Genomic DNA, 17,619 nt, shown 5'->3' with positions numbered 1-17,619 from the left:
AAAAAAAAAAAAAAATCTGCAAGAATAGTACAAGAAACTGTTGTATATTCTTCACTTAGATTCACCAGTTATTAGGATATTCCCACATTTGCTTTGTCATTCTCTCTTCTCTTTCTCCCTCTGTGTAAACACACACACAGACAACTGTAAGTTGGTATTAATTCATAGTGACCTCATGTGTGTTAGAGTGTAACTGTGCTCCATAGAGTTTTTAATTGTTGAGTTTTTCAGAGGTAGATCACTAGGCTTTTTTTCCAAGATGCCACCAACTCTTTGGTTAGCAGCCAAGCATGTTAACTGTTTATACCAACCACACAACATTTTTCTTTGAAACCATTTGAGAGTAATTCTTTTTTATGTAACAAGCTAGATTTGCATCAAATCACTCAATGTCTTGTCCAGGACAAACTGAGCATAAAGAGATATCAACTATGGTGGTAACTTCTACCAGATAATTACAGCATTAGCATGCCATTACACCTCATTCATCTCCATAGGCCTAAGTGTCCCTTAGATTTTCTGTCTGTTTAAGAAAACAGAGGCCATTCACTTTGTCTTGTAAGCTGATTGTGGGTTTGGGTTTGCATGGGAGAGGCAGAAACAAGCCAGGTTTCTGAGCCCACAGGGTCACAGTCATCAGTTGCTCACTATTAAGAGGTTGATCCTTTTTCTCACACCAGCTCCCAGTCTTAGAGAGTCACAAGGATTGTGAAATCCATCCCTAAAAGTGGGGTCAAGGAAACAATGTAGGTGACCACTCTCCAAGAATCTCCTCATCTTGACTTGCCCCCCAAGTAAAGGAGACAGGAATTTATAACTATGGATTTTACTCATAGGTAATCCCTGTGGTGACAATATTATGGGAAGTTTCTTCCAGAAACATATGGCTTTTAAATTAGATTCAAGTCTTTATGACTTTCTATTTTCAGGCCACTGGAGGCTCTGGTGGCATAGTGCCTAAGGCATTTGACTGCTAACCAGAAAGCTGGCAGTATTAATTAATCCCACCAGCCACTCCTCGGAGGGAAGATTGGGCAAGCTATTTTTGTAGTGCCACCACCTCGGAAACCCCAGGAAGGGTCACTATGAGTCGGATCCGACTCAATGACAGTGCGTTTGGTTTTTTGTTTTCTTTGGAGACAAAAAGGCCAAGGAGATGATGAAGGATAAAAAGAGGAAGACAAATGATATAGGTGGAATAGGAAGAAACAGAATTATAGGGAGAGAAAAAATAGTAGATACTTGCTCTCTCTCACACACACACAGTGAGAAAGAAATTTTTCTACAAAAAAGAATGTCTACGGAGTAGCTACTATGTAAAATTTTACAAAAGAGTTTAAAAGCATGCTGTATTTTTGGAACTGTTGGCACAATCTCTCTATATTTCTATATCTATGTATCTATATATACATCCATATCTATCTATATAGATATACAAGTTCTGATTTTATCTTGTTGAGCAAATGAACTACTCAATGGACCAATACTTTAAGAGAGGCCAGTATTGGTATAGAAAAGCTTTCTAGCATTTTCTTTGCAAGAGGAAAAGTGCCTTTCTTTCAAGCATAGTCTTACTCTCTCCTTAATTTCATATTTCTCTGTAAAAATGGCAATCAAGGAAAGCTGACCCACAGTGTCACAGATACGAATAAGGAGAATAATGTGTTTTTCTGAGACTACTTACAAGGACCAGTTAACCAGATTCCCAACAATGAGCAGCACCATTCTATCCTGGAAAGGAGGAAAGAAAATGAGAGGCTGAACACATTGTGTTTAAAACCCATGCTCTAGAGGCATGGCATCAACCACAGGAACATGGCAGTCTTGGTGAAAGACAATTTTCTATGGTTCAGAGAGCTATGCCTATGGCTGGAAACTAATCCTCTAAATGGATTAAATGTCCAGACACACAGATGTGACTGTATCCCACTAAAAGACCACATGGTCACAAAGCAGGGCTCTGGCTGTTTTCCACCAGTGCTTTGGGAAGCTCACAACTGGGGCCCACGCTGACAGGTGCTGAAGTTGGTGTGTGTGCCAGTTACATAGTAGTTCAAAGAATTCTGCTTCTGGTTTCTGTAATCAGGACTGTTTTCCTATTATATGCTACTTGGTAGGCTCTATTGCTTCCAGGCCTTGGGCCCTACCTGTAGGGAGTTAGTTTCCTGGCCATTATTCTGGCTCCAAGGAGGCCCTGAAGTTGCCAGACTCCTTGTCTCTACATGTCATCTTATCATTAAAGTTATTGGGAAGAGGAGAAAATATAGAGAAAACCTCCATCTTAAAGGACAATTAGGAGTCCCTGGGTGGTACAAATGGTTAAGTTCTTGACTATTAACTGAAAGATTGGCAGTGGATCATGATGAGTCAGAATTGACTCCATGGCAACTGACAACAACAAAGGATAATCACTGTGACAGATACTTAGTCACAACTCAGTCCTTCTCCTTTGCATACTACTTAGAACTTTTAGCACTATCTGATTGTATTTCAATTCATGTGGCCGCTCATCTCCTATTTAAAAGCAGGGATTCTCTGTTTTTTTCTGGATATCCATCCGATTTGGAGGAAATATCTTCATTTTTTAAAAAACTAATTGCTCCTCATGTTTCACAGTTAGGAGATGCTTATCTCTCAAAAGAGTCAGAGGTCCAAATGGTTTTTTTGATTCTCACCTGAATAAACCCTCCAGTCTCAACTTTCTGAGTTTTTAGTGCTTACAGCTTAGGCCCAAGTTCTAGAGGGCTAAAAGAATCCTATTTTCCTTTATGGAAAGATATTTCTGACTATAAACTATTGTTTTTGATGCTGTCAAATTGACTTTGACTCATAGTGACCTTATGTGACAGAGTAGAGCTGCCAATAGGGTTTCTTTTGCTGTCATCTTAATGGAAGTAGATCGCCAGGTCTTTTTCCCATGTAGCTGCTGGGTGAGTTCAAACTGTCCACCTTTTGGTTAGCAGTCAACTGCTTACCTGTTTGTTCCATCTTTAGCAGGTGCTTAGTGAGGTCTGTGTTTCAGACCCAAACAGCATCACAAATTCTCACTGCAGCACTGTGCAATGGTGGGGCAATGGGCTCAGAGGAAGAAAGGTGCCTTCTCAAGGACAAAGGCCAGTGAATAAGACACAGCTGGGACCACTGCCCTGATCCCTCTGCTCAGTGTAGAAAATGCATAATAAGCTCAAAAGTACGAAGAAGAACTTTTTAAAGTGTGTTTCTGCTATCAAGCAATAACCACAATTTGAAAAAAAATCTTGCTCATTATAAAAATTAAACAAGACAGAAATGTATAACGTGGAAAGTAAAAGATCCTAATGAAAGTGACAGGAGTGACCACATGTCCCAGTTTTCCTGTGACAGTCTGGTTCCTACTTGCTGTCTTGGATAATTGCTAATAGTGCCCCTTGCACTTTCAGAAGTGTACCTATGTGGATAATTATTTTCAAGGCACCTGTCTAGATTCTCCTGCATAGCAATGACTATTTTTCAACAGTTTTACGTATGTACTTTTTCTCTTCTTCACATACTAATAAATATTTCATTCATAAAAATGGGATCCTAGCTAGACTTCCATGACTAAGCCACATGTCTCTTCTCCCACTAACTGACCCTCAGCCACCCTGAACCATCTAGCTCTCTTCATTTTGGGAGTCTTGAGTGGCTGCCCTAAGCCTGTCCCTCCTGCTGGTGCCCGACTCTCTTGGAGAAGGCCATGAAACACAGCACATCCACATACCATGTACAGAGGCCGGCTACACTGCTGAATACAGTCCGTGTATACCACCATCGCAGCCCTCCGGAAAACTCCCAAATCTGCTGACGACACAATTGCATAGTAAGAAAGCTTAGTAAGAGATAACACAAAATACTCCAAGATGGCTCAAGATTTTGGGAGCAGGGATGCTGTTATCTTCATCTCATTGAAATGGTGCTTGGCACCTAATAGGTGAGCAATAAAGGTTTGCTTTAAAACATGGCACCCACAGCCACCTGTGCTATCTGTTATAGAGGTTGTGTCCCATCCATGGCATGGTGATATGGTGTGCCATATCCATACAGAAAAACAAGTGAAATGGACAAGTGTTCATGAATAATATGATTGGTTGGATGACCCTTATAAACCTGTCTCCTTCAGCAAAACACGTTTGTTTCAGGTTTACCCTGGTGATGTTTCTTTTGCAGCAGAGATGTTATTGATCCTTTCAAATCCATCTCCCTAGAGGATGGGAAATCTTAGCTTGAAGAAGTTCTAGTTTATATATTTCAATGTAGTTATGTTTGTAAGAATTGAACTAAGGGATATTGAGTTCTTCTAAGCATGTTTGGAAAGCCTAGACCTATACTGGAATGATAATCAAAGGATTGCCAGTTAAGATGAAGAAGAAAAAGACAGGGAAGATTTCTTTTAAATATATGGTGAGAACTTCCCCAAATCCCTCAAAAGATGGTGTGAAAAGCAGCGAGTGTGCATGTTAGAATTGCTGTATAAACAGACTCGGGGTCTAGACTGGGGCTGGCTTTCTGTGAACCATCCGTACTGGAAATAGCAAATGCAAGGCCAGTTCTGCCTGAAACAAATATCTCAGTGACCGTGGATGACAGCCCTTGTTTTGTTACTGCTACCCCTCTTCTAGGCTTCCCCTGGGGTCCATTTAATGACTGGTCAATAGGCTATGCTAGGGGAGGAAGGATGGAGGGATGTTCAAATGGATGCTCTGTCCTCATGATCACCCAGAAGAGATGTAGTGTAGGCTGAGTTGGAATGCATCCTCGCCTCGGAGCCTCTCGGCTGTTCCCTCCCACCAAGCCTATCCATCTGGAAGAAGAGTGTTTACTGAGAGGCAGGACAACCAGTTTGGTGACACTGAAAAATCAAAAACAACAAAGCCCTAAAAAAGGTAGATGAAATTACCTGTGTCAGACACGTCTGAATCAGTGGGAAGCAGAGAAGAAATGAGAAAAAAAAAAAAAAAAAAATTGTAAGATGGCAACCAAACAGGTAAATTGACTCATCATTTTGTATTTTTCCTAAAACAGATAACTTTAATTTTGTTTTCTGATTATAAAGTTTGTTCATCAAAGAGAACACAGAATCTTTTTGGCTGCCTCAAAACATTCAGAGATGTGTTGTTAGTTGTTGTTGAGGTGACTCTGACCCATGGAGACCCCGTGTAGTACAGAGTAGAATTCCTTCATAGAGATTTCTGGGCTGTAATCTTAATGGAAGCAGAGCACCAGTTCTTTCTTCTATGGTACTGCTGGGTGGATTTGAACTACTAACCTTTCAGTTAGCAGTTGAGGGCAAACCATTGTCTGCTCTTCAAGAATGAATCAAAAATTGTCTCTTACTCCCCACTTTTGTCACTACTTGCAAACTATCATCTGTCTTCTCTCATGAGAAGTTCATGCAGTCCTTCCTGGGGTCCTGGGTGTGCAAATGGATAATGTGCTCAGCTGCTAACCAAATAGTGGGCAGTTTCAGTCCACCCAGAGGTGCCTCAGAAGAAAGGTCTGATGATCTCCTCCTGAAAAATCAGCCATTGAAAACTCTATGTAGTACAGTTCTATTTTGAGACACATGGGATCATCATGAATCAGAATCAACTTCCTGGCAATGGGCTTTTTAATTGGTGATGGTGAGGGAAGGGAAATGTTGCGATCTGGGCACTAGCTATATAATTTTCTGTCCTACTTATCTAAGTTCTGCCACATCACTGCTGTTCTTCGTGTCCACTTTTGCTTTTATGTATATCCTGAAGGTCACTGAGAAAGGCTCGTGTGAGTTGAAAAAGCGAAGGCAGCTTAAGAAATGGGCAAGGTGGTTGGCATTGCCTGCGCCATTTTCCACAAATCAAAATACCTGCCTTTAGAGTAAATTTAGTTGCAGTCATTGTCACAATTAAATAGTGAGTTTTCCTTTTGGTTCTGGTAAAGTTTTAGCCACCTGGGAAGACTTCTTGGGTAGAGAAATTGAAAATAACCAGTTAAAATGCATGCTGTCCCTCCATGGTTCTCTTTCTGCATCATGCCTTGGGAGATTGACTTGTATGGATTATATAAGGGAGTTCCCTTATCCACTTTTCCCCTTGAACTTGACAATGGGGAACCCCAGCATAACTGGAGGGACAGTGGGGAGAACAGTGATCTCAGAGTATTTATCTCCCTGGCGCTCTGGTGGAGTAGTGCCTAAGGCATTTGACTGCTAACCAGAAGCTTGGTGGTTCAAACTCACCAGCCACTCCTCAGAAGGAAGGTTGGGCAATCTACTTCCGTAGTGATACTGCCTTGGAAACCCAAAGAGGGATCGCTATGAGTCGGATCTGACTCGATGGCAGTGAGTTTGGTTTTTGGTTTTGGCCTTCCCTATGAGGTTGTCTTGGGCTGGCTATGTCTGTCAACCAAAGGTCATTGATCCTTTCAGTGTGACTCTGTTTTCAGGACTCTCCTTCCATATTTTGTTAACTACTTCCTCCCTGTTCATTACAAATGGCAGAAGCTTTAGTGCTACCAACCCCAGGTTTTGCAGTACACCTTTGTTTCTCCGCTACACTGGCCATGCCTTTATAAGCATTGCCTTTATAAGCATTGCCTTTGTATACAAATTCTCCTTGACATCTTTGGATGTGACATTTTTCCTGTTTGAATCCTGACAAACATGGTCACAATATGTCACATTCCTCCTTTCTTAACAGGTAAGCTAATTTAGTTTTGTAAAACTACATGAAGAAAAGGTGGTATAAATATATTAAAAGCTCCTCCATGTATTAGTCATTATTAGCATTGTATATATCTGTATTCAGTTTTTATTTTTTTTCCTCAATTGTGAGAGAACCAAGGATTTTAGTTTGTATGACTTCACTCACCTTCAAGTGAAGTGGAGGTTGGGATATGTCCACATCACTGTATCAAATATTCTGTACGACTGGCTAATGATGCTTTCACTGGGGTATTTGGAGATGAACTGTCTATGTTAACATCAAAAGCAAATCTACTAAGGGCAAAAGGGAAAACTAAATTTGAAAATGAGAAATTGTTTTATTTGATCTTCTAGCCTTAAAGCCATTTGTTTATGCAGAATCTCCCTTAGACCTGGGCAAGAGGAACCCCCATATTTTAGAATGCTGTCATTCCCCATTAAGTGAGAAGACTGCAGGGCTGAGACTATGCAACTGGAACTTGTGTCCTTCCTCTTTTAGACCACGTTCTGAGTTCCTGGACCTCAGAATCCCCAGCCCAGATTTAAGCCTACTCTCAGGGTCTGCAAAGACCCCTTCCCTGGCCTCTCCTCCCAAGGGCACATAGCACCACTAGCGTGTGCACCTCTACCTGTAAGGAATGACCAGGAGGCAGCTTTTTGTGCAAGAGGATGGATATCAGATGTTGGGTGAGAGAGCTCATATGCATACCTGTGAGAACCCTTATGATGCAAGATAGAGTGGGTGGGGCACCAAGCCAGGATCAAGGCTGGGGACCAGCTTTCCTGCACAACCATGTTCTGGAGTGTTCTTCTGAGGAACTGAGAATTTTGAATTTAAACTTGGTCTTCTAGGTTGTAATGAAGATATATTATTTACCACTTTATCTTTATTGGTTTATTTAACATATTTAATGGTTTTTTTAGTTGCTCTATAAAATTTTTAGACACATAGTATGTGGAACACCCTTTGTACTCTTACTCTGGGTCTTTCAAATATCAGAGGTGGACCTACCTTTATATGTTATGATTTGTTCTGAAAAATGTAAGACAATATATGTAAATCTGACCTCCTGGACTTCAAAATGATTTGTGAAATTTAAATGCTTCAAAACAACTTGAACCTGCTCCTCTGTGCAGTGCCCTATGAACAGCAGATCACAGGCTGATTTCTCCAGAACACTCACTGCTGAGAAGTTCACCTTGTCACAGGGAGTTCAGCAGGTGTGCTGACTCTATGATTGACAAGTTGGTCACACAAAATTCCAGTTCCAGAATTTGGAAATAATGTGTAATCTATTCTTGGTAACTATTTACCATAACTAGAGAAATGGTCTTTTTAAATGCCGCAAACTGAAAAATATTTCTCTAGGAGGAACAAGTGGTATGAGTAATCATACCATTCTCCAAATTCACTCTTTTTTTTTTTAACTTTTCATTGTGATTTGCGTAAGTTTACCAAGCAAATTGGTTTTCCATTCAACAGTTCATACTCATTTTGTTTTGTGACTCTGGTGGCAATGTTCACAATGTAACAACACGCTTCCTATTTCCTCTCTGCATTTACTGTTTCCAGTCCTCCTTCTTTCTTATCCCTTCCTACCTTCTTCTGAACTTTATCCCAGGGCAAATGCTTTCCTTTTGATCTTCTGTGGTTGATTGGTCTAAGGAGTGCATATTTCCCTGGTATTATTGTTCACCTTATAGGCCTGTCCATCATTCCATTATTTAGTTGAAAGCTGAGCCTTGGAGGTGAGTTAAGTTTTTTTTTTTTTTTTTTTTTAATTGTGCTTTGGGTGCAAATTTGCAAAATTTGTTTTACATTCAAGAGTTTGTGTACATTTCATTTCACACCCCAGTTACCATCCCTGACCATAATACACTCTCCTCCCCTTCCATCCTTGTGACACCCCCCCCCCCGCCCCCGTGCCCTTCTTAACTATGCACTCCTCTCTGTCCAGCTTTCCCTCCATGTGAATGCTGCCCCTCTGGTGCCTCATAGCCTATTGCTGTAAGGGGTCTGAGTAGGTGGGTGCATCTCCCTGGGTTGGGTATTCTGCATGTAAGTCTTTCTACTGTTGGGCTGAGAGGCGATCCTTAGGAGTGAGTCCAATGCCAGGCCTGAAGGGTATACTGGGGCCATAGTCTTAGGGGCCCCACTAGGTTCCATCTGACCAGTAATTCTGGTCACTTTTGTGTTTTTGAGTTTTGTTCCATATTTTTCCTCCCACTCTATCCAGGATCTCCAGTTTTGATCCCTTCTCAAGTGGTTGGCATCGGTAGCTGGGCACCTAGTTCTTCTGGTCTCAAAGTCCATCATATCCTTGGTCTAATTGTTTGCAAATACCTTTGAATTTCTTTACTCTTTTTTGCTTCAGATGAGAGGAGACCAATAGTTGCATCTTAGATGACCACTAGAAAGGTTTTAAGACCCCAGTTCCTACTCACCAAAGTAGGTCATGGGACAAGATGTTTATGTACTATGTTGTGCTAATTGAGCTTGGTGTCCCCCAATACCATGGCCCCAAGTCGGCAGGCCTGGTGCTTCTCTCTTCCAAAGTGTTTGGTTGTCTCTGAGAGGTTACTCCAACTTTGTTTTCTGTTGTTTCTGTAATAAGTATGACTAATTTTGTATCACTTGTCTCCTCATAGCTATGTAAGATTATCTTCAGCTAAGTCTATCCTTGGTCTAGGGTACATTCCTGTTTGCTGACCCCCACCTGATCTCAGTTGTTTATGCATTTATATGTAGCCTGGTGTTTGGTGTTAGTGGTAATGCAGTATTGCGCACATACTAGTATTTGTCTCTACTGTCTTTATCTTATGTGCATGATTTGGTGTTCTCCCTTTCCCCAGTGTCATCATGCTGGTCACAGACACTTTCCATACCATCCCTGCCCTTACCCAAATCAACATGTGACACCAAGTAGTCCGAAATTTTCCCTCCTCTTCCCTCCCATCCCCAGTAACCTACAAAGTGAGAACTTCCCTAAATAAACCTTTCCTTGACTTTTTACAGTAATGGGCTCATACAGTACTTGTCCTTCTGTGATTGACTGATTTCACTCAGCATAATGTCCTCCAGGCTCATCCATGTTGTCAGATGATTTGTGTATCCTTCATTGTTCTTTAATGTAGCATAGTATTCCATTATGTGAATGTACCATAATTTGGTTATCCATTAATCTATTGATGGACATTTAGGTTGCTTCCATCTCTTTGCTATAGTGAATTGTGCCATGATGAACATGGGTGTGCATATGCCTGTCCATGTCCTGTCTGTCACCTTTAGGATATATTCCTAGTAATGGAATTGCTGGCTCAAATGGTATTTCTATTTTCAGCTTTTTAAGGAAATACCATACCATTTTCCACAATGGTTGAACCATTTTGCAGTCCCACTAGCAGTGTTTGAAAGTTCCAATCTTTCTACAACCTCGTCAGCATTTGTTGTTTTCTGTCTTGTTGAACTTTGCTATTATTGCTGGGGTGAGATGATATCTCATTGTTGCTTTGATTTGCAAATGCACGTTCAAAACCTGGTGGATTGCAAAGCATTTGGGACTAGAAGCTGTGCCTCAGCTCTGAAGTCTAGCAAGTTTAGTGTCTCTTGAAAATAAAACTGGTGGTAATAGCTTATTATAGTCCTGTAAGGGAGAGGAAACTCTTGGAAATAATATATACTGTTAAACATAGCCCAGAATTAATAATATTCATGATATGTGTATTCATGATGTGTTTTCACTTAGAATAAGTGAAGATGATGCCTGTTGCCTCAGGGGAAAATAATCAGTGTATTTATTATAGAGTAACAGATGACTTACCTATCTTGAAACGGCCCATGTAGTAGATCTGTGTGCTGAGGGCCAGAGAAGCCAGAATATGGATTGCAGAGAAGATGACCCAGAACCACATGTCATTTTTCCCAAAAACCTAGGAATAATGATGGAAGTTACCTTCACTCAAGGTTTTTCCCAAAGAACTCTCTAAAATCCTTCTATCTGTCATGGATGATGAGGAATCAAAAACTGAGCTGTGTGAGGTTTTGTTTTTTCCCCTTCTCTGAACTCACAATGATCATACTGCATCAAGGGCAGGGAGAGGAATGGCTACTGCCTGAGGGTTCCTGGCCAAATGAAGATGGAAAAGGGAAGAAATGGGTGAGGCAACTGAATGAAACAAGGGGAAACAGATTCAAAGTTGGGGTTAAAAAAAAACCCACTGCCATCAAGTCGATTGTGACTCATAGTGAACCCCATTGGGTTTCCAAGGTGGTACATCTTAGAAGTAGATTGCCCAGTCTTGTTTCCGCAGAGTGGCTGGTGGGTTTGAACCATGAACCTTCTGGTTAGCAGTCATATGCCTTAGTCACTATGCTACCAGACCCCCTTCAAGTTGGGGTTAATGCACTTCAAATAACTGCAGACAACCAACATGTTGCTCATGCACATTTAGAAAGCACATTTAGACAGTGACTTTTTGAAATCAGGCTCCCCAATCAGTTTGTACATCTCTATCCCAACCTCAACAACAACAACATCATCCCAACTTCACATGAGTCAGGTCCTAGATTTATATTAAAAGGAGAGTGGTCGTATTATAGCTACCTAAGGCATTTGACTGCTGATTCAACCCCACCAGCCACTCCTCAGAAGGAAGACGGGGCAACCTACTTCTGTACAGATATTACCTCAGAAACCAAGGAGAGGTTGCTATGAATTGGATACACTTGAAGGCAGTGAGTTTTTTATTATTATTATTATTACATTATAAAAAATGACTAGCTAAATAACTAATAAAAGTGTGCTATGAATGGACTAATGTCAATAGTAATAAAGCAAGGATTATGATTAATCCAAAGCAGTACACTTGAGGTCTAACAAACAAAAGAAACTTCCCAACAGGGTCCTTTGGAAAGTCAGACTAAGACGGGTGGAGAGGGACGCACCACTCCAAGGACAGTGAGCATGATGACCATAGCAAAGGAGGCATAGGCAGAGTAGGCGCTGGCGTTGATGTCTGGGTGGCGGGTCTGGTACAGCTTCAGCATGCAGAGGCCGGCGATCATGTACATGAAGGAGGTGTCTGTGGAAGCAGAGGGGCCCAGTCAGGACTCAGAAACTGACAGGCAGAATTATACTTTTTAGATTTCTCTTCAGCCTTTGAATATCCCCTCACTCTAGTCCATGGAATATCTGTTTCTCTCAGATTGTGTGGAGACCTCCCACGTGTCAGCCTCCCCAGGCACATTGTCTAGGCAGGATCTCCCACCCCTGTACTCTATCCACTTCTAATCCCCTTCAAGACTTTTATTGGCTCATAGAAGAAAAATATCTGATAACATGATATCAAGTAGTTGATAATCTCTATTTGTTTAACAACAATAATTAAGAAACTCTGATGGTGAAATTTTAGGCAATGTGACAATAAAAAGTTCTAGGTAGACATAGGAGGCCATTCTAAGCACCCTGAAATAGGCCCACATTGATTACTCATCTATATGGTTTTATAGTCTAGAAATGGAAAATAGTTAGAAATTAAATATGAATCTACTGCATTGTTGTTATTATTGTTGTTATGTGCTGTCGAGTCGGACCCGACTCATAGCGACCCCTCCTTGGGTTTCTGAGGCGGTATCACTACGGAAGTAGAGTGCCCAACCTTCCTTCCAAGGAGTGGCTGGTGGGTTTGAACCGCCAGCCTTCTGGTTAGCAGTCAAGTGCCTTAGGCTCTATGCTACCAGAGCTCCCTCTACTGCATTAGACTTAAGTAAATGAGAAGTAATACAACAATGCAATGTCTCACTATTATGAATTGAATTGAATTCCCCAGAAAGTAATGTTATGAAGTCCTAACTGCTGTATCTGTAAATATGACCCTGTTTGGAAAGATAGATTTTCTTTTGTTGTGTTAATAAGGCCATACCAGAGTAGGGTAGATTCTAAACCTAATCCCTTCTGAGTGCTATCTTATAAAAAAGCAGAACAGACCCAGACCCACACACTAGGGAGATGCAATAGTTGCATCTATAAGCAGCAAAGGAATGTCAAGGATTGCCAGCGGTCACCAGCAACTAGTAGAAAGACCCACAGAAAGAATCAGCAGGGCCAAGAAGATCCTGACCTTTGGCCTCCAGAACTGTGAGAGAATGAGTATCTGTTCTTTAAAGCCACTGTATTTGTTGGATATATATATTTTTTCATGGCAGCATGAGATAACTAAGACATCCTTATTACTCAAAATACAGCAAAAAATTTAAATGTCTGAAAATAACAAGTGTTAGTGATGATGTGGGGAAATGAGAACTCTCACGTAGCTAGTGGGAGTGGGAATTAAGACTAAGATGGGAATTAATGTTCTGGAGAACAATTTGGCAATTTTTGGCAAAATTAAAGATATACAAATAAGGTGACCCCAAAATTCTCTCACATCTGCACAAAGAGACAGATACAGGGATGTTGCTTGCAGGTCTGTCTCTAACAGCAAAAATTTGCAACATCTAAATGTTGTTCAGTAGAGGAGTAGATAAATGTGGTATATTTTTATTGTACAGTATGACAATCCTTAAAAATGAATGTGTTAACTAATGGCCCACAAGAACCATGGCCTCTTCTAGCCTGCAACCAGAAGAACTAGAGGGTGCCTGGCTATCTCTACTGATCATTTTGACCAGCAATCAGTGGATAGAATGGAAGAAAAATGTAGAGCAAAACACAAGTTCCTAAGAAAGACCAGACTTACTACACTAGAGAAACCCCTGAGAATTATCCCCATAAGATACCCTTTTAACTTGGAATTGAAGCCACTCCTGGAGGTCTCCTTGCAGCTATATAGCAGCTATAAAATAAGCAATATCACCTGTGAGGAATGTGCTCCTTTAAAGAACCAACTAAACCTCAACTTTATCGCAATGTTTCATTTTTTAAAAAGTAGATCTAAGGGAAACATGGAGTTTCTGGGTGGTGCAAACGGTCAAGACGCTCAGCTGATAATCAAAGGGTTAGACATTCAAGTCCACCCCCAGGTAGCTCAGGAGGAAAGCCTAGTGATCTCCTTACAAAAAACCAGCCCCTGAAAACCCTGTGGATCACAGTTCTACTCTGACACACACAGGGTCACTAGGAGTCAGGATCAACTAATGCAACAGTCACTTTTTTTTTCAAGGCAAACAATAAAAAAATGTTGACATTTGTTCATACTGAGGGTGGATAATATTGTTCTCTGTACTTTTCTCTATTAAAATGTTTTATAATAAAAAGATTAAATATGGCAGGGAATTTTGTGGTGTTTTGATTAACAGCAAAGGCACAAACATAAAGACAACCTTGAAAAAAAAAATCCTTATCATTGAGTTGGGAGGTCATTGTTAATTGCTTACCAACATCAGTTCTTCTCTTTCTTCCTAACAGCACTCCAATGCTAATTTATACATCTACCCCCTTTCCATTTCAGAAATGCAACTCTTTCAGTACATTTGCTTCAGGAAATCTAACCTAACCCTTGGCTCCAAAGTTGGATCTGATTGGTTCAAAATAATCTCGCTTCCTTTGCCACCATGATCCAAATGGGTCAGGAATGAGCTGCGACTGTTCAAGCCACTGAGGTATGAGGGGAAGTTATCTGGGAATCTGGGAAAGAAGTTTCCTTGCTTTCAAAGTAAGTTCCCTGGAAGCCTGCCTGTCTTCTCCTCTGGACATTGTGGGGTGAATAGATGAAGCCAGGACCTGCAACAGTTACTTTTGTCACCATGGGGGAAGACAGCCCAAGGAGAAAACCAACACACAGGGCATGCACAACCAAAAGGACTACAGAGAAATCAGAGCCATTAGATTAAGCCAACTACAAGTCCTTTCTACCTGTGTGCTTCCAGATGGTGAGCTGATTAATAACATTATTATTTAATCCAATCTGAATTGGGTTTGCGCAGAGGAACTGTGATAGTTGCAGCTGTGTCAACTTGGCTGGACCACAATTCTGTGTGGTTTAAGCAATTGTGATGTGGGTTGTTCCAATGATGGGATCAGATATATATGTTTTAAGCAGCCAATCCATTGAAAGGGAGTTTCCCTAGGGGCATGGTCTGCTTCCGGTATATTTATGGACATCCTAGGAAAAAAGACACTCTTCTGTGGATCAGGATTCTGCCTACAACTGTCTGTGAGTGAACAATCCATCATTCGGCCTGGAGATCTTGGATTCATCATTCATTGGAGTCAACAGCCAGTATACTGCCTGCCAACCTTGAGCTCCTCAACCCCTGTAACTGTGTGAGTCGGGAAAAGTCTCCAGCTTGATGTTTGATCCAAGAACTTGGGACTTGCCAGCTTCTGTAAGTGTGTGAGCCATTTTCCTAAGATAAATTTTTTTTTTTTTCTCTCTCTCTCTCTAAGTTTTACTGGTTTTGTTTCTCTAGAGAACCCAGTCTAACACAGGGACCTTTCTAGATGTCTGTTGGGGCATTCTGTCTGATTTGCTGCCTAATATTTAGCCCCCTGTCAACAATCAGTTCTAGATGTGAGATCAACATTCAATGTTGAGTGTTTTCTAGTCTAAAAGGCAGTCAGAGAGGAAAATGATACAACCTATGGAAATGATGCTCCATGGAGTGGTGCCTTCAGATCACTTCATCATACATGAAATGCCATTTCATTCTTCCAAGTGTGACTTTGGCACTTTTGGGAAGGTCTTAGGATAGCACTCCTATAACTCAAATCAGTGTAGTTGATATAAATTCTAATTACCAAATTGGAAGTTGGAGTAATTAGGGCAGACATGGTAACAAGCACTGAGTACTCCTTCCATCATCAATGCAATGCCCATTGCATAGAAGAGACCAAAGTGTTTGGGGATCCCGTACTCCTAAAAATGGAGAAAGGTTGGTTAATACAAAGATACTAATTAGTGATATATCCACAGAATCTGGAAGTTTATTCTTTTGGCCTTATGTGATTCATTATACCATAGTATATCATCATAACATTAAACCAATGTCCCTCTCCTTTCCAGATCCTGTTTGGAACCATAATCCTTCCTACCTTCCGAACTCCAACCACCCTGACCTCTCCTTACCATTGCAAAGATGTCTTTAGCTTCTAGGGCCCTTCGGTGGAGAAGATCCCTCCGTAAAACTATCAGCAGGAAGAGGAAGCCCAGAAGCACATGGCCCAGGTTACTGAGAATGTTGTTGAAGGCACTATAGAGATGAGAGAGAAACCATGAGAGAGTCAAGGTAATCAAAAGGGATTCCAAGAATAAGTGAATCAGCATTTAGTGTTTTCCATCACTAACTTGTTCCTAAGATTTCAGGATTGAGACATCATCAGAAATCAACTTTAATCCAATTCTTTCATGTTAGGATGCTTAAACCAAAAGCAACAACAGCAGACTCCCAACCCATTGCTGTCTTGATAATGTGTCTGTTCCCACTCAGATCTCAATTTCCCTAATGCCCACCTAAAACCAGCAGCAATGCCCACTCTAATCCTCTTCTCTCCCCATGGTACTGACTTGGTATGAATCCTGGGAAAGATAACTGCTCCAAAAAATGGGAAATTTGGCCGTGTATTTCAGTAACACTGTGAGAGTCAGTTATTACAGATGTACCCATTTTGTGTGTCAATACTCAAGTCTACAACTATGAATTTTGAGGATAACTGAGGCTGGTTTAGTTCTGGGGTGAGCATCCAGGCTTCTGACTCCCAAGGTACTGTTCCTTCCATTTCTCCATGGCAAGAAGAAATGGCCTCAGAGGCAAGGTTGTGCTCTAGGGGCTAGGGCCTGGCCTTAAAGGGAGCAGGCTGGTGGTTGATTCCCAACAGCAGTAGCAGCTGGGGTGTTCAGCAGGTCCTTGCTTTTCTAAGCCTACTTAGATACCCTCTAAAAATGGTGGCAATAATTTTTTTAAAAAAATTTATTGTGACTTGGGTGAAAGTTTACAGAGCAAATTCACTTTCCATACAGAAGCTCACATACGCTTTGCCTCATGACATTGACTATAATTTTCCACAATGCAACAGCTCCCCTCCCACTTCCTCCCCATAGTTACCTCTTCCCTGTGTCCTTCCATCCCATGCACTCCTGCTCCCCTGGGGTATTTCCCTGTGCATACACAGCCCTTCTATTCTCCCATGATTGATCTCTCCAAAGAGAGTATCTACCTAATGTAAATATTCAGCTCATATGCCTGTCTTTTGTTGGCTTGAAGCCACAGGAGTGGGTTCATTTGCAGAGGCCATAGTTTCAGGGGTCCTACCAGGTTCTATCAGACCAGTAAACCTGGTCCCTTTTTATTTTTTCTAATGACTTTGAGTTTTGTTCCACATTGTTCTCCCACTCTATCCAGGATCTCCTACATAGATCCCCCTCTGAGTGGTTGACAGTGGTAACTGGGTACCATCTAGTTCTTTTGGTCTCATACTCGTATAGGCCGAGGATCACATGGTGTACCAGTCACTTGGACTAATTGTTTCCATGCAGTTTTGGTTTTCTTCATTCTTCTTTGTTCTCAACTAGGAGAAACCCATCGTTGCATCTAGATAGCCACTTGCAAGCTTTTAAGATCCCAGTTACTACTCCAAACTAGGATGTGGAACAATGTTTTTGTGAAGTATGTTATGCCCATTGAGCTGTGACTATGGTCCTGAGCCCACAGGCCCAACTATTCTCTCCCTCTGGGTAGCTGGCTATGACCAAGAAGTGACTACAACCTTGTCTCTTGTCAGCTCTTCTATATATATACCCAGAAATTCTTACAGAACATATCAATACACTTGTAGAAACACTGTCTGCCAACCTGCAAAAATGACAAGGAGGCCACATGTTCTGACCTCCTCTAATTCCACAAAGGGAAGACAGGGTTACCAGCAGTAACCCAAGGCCTATTACTGCCAGGCCAGACATGTTGCCTCCCTCCAGTCCTTTCT

The 17,619-nt window shown here is 41.3% G+C and overlaps 1 protein-coding gene across 1 annotated transcript in view; it reads right to left on the bottom strand.

Annotated features, from left to right (window-relative positions):
• The window catches only part of SIDT1 (SID1 transmembrane family member 1), a 182,648-nt gene that overhangs the window by 20,166 nt on the left and 144,863 nt on the right, over positions 1-17,619 (bottom strand). Inside the window, exons 16-21 of the mRNA XM_007958180.1 lie at positions 15,767-15,890; positions 15,439-15,556; positions 11,646-11,782; positions 10,522-10,630; positions 3,740-3,816; positions 1,685-1,731 (exon numbers count right to left, since the gene is read on the bottom strand). Of these exons, the coding sequence (XP_007956371.1) occupies positions 1,685-1,731; positions 3,740-3,816; positions 10,522-10,630; positions 11,646-11,782; positions 15,439-15,556; positions 15,767-15,890 (612 nt within the window). The remainder of the gene's footprint in view (positions 1-1,684; positions 1,732-3,739; positions 3,817-10,521; positions 10,631-11,645; positions 11,783-15,438; positions 15,557-15,766; positions 15,891-17,619) is intronic.

Source organism: Orycteropus afer, unplaced genomic scaffold, assembly GCF_000298275.1.
Source record: "Orycteropus afer afer isolate SDZICR_OR568_19922 unplaced genomic scaffold, OryAfe1.0 scaffold00862, whole genome shotgun sequence".
NCBI lineage: Eukaryota > Metazoa > Chordata > Mammalia > Tubulidentata > Orycteropodidae > Orycteropus > Orycteropus afer.
The sequence above is the reverse complement of the archived record's forward strand: the minus strand, read 5'-3'. Positions and strand labels throughout refer to the sequence as shown.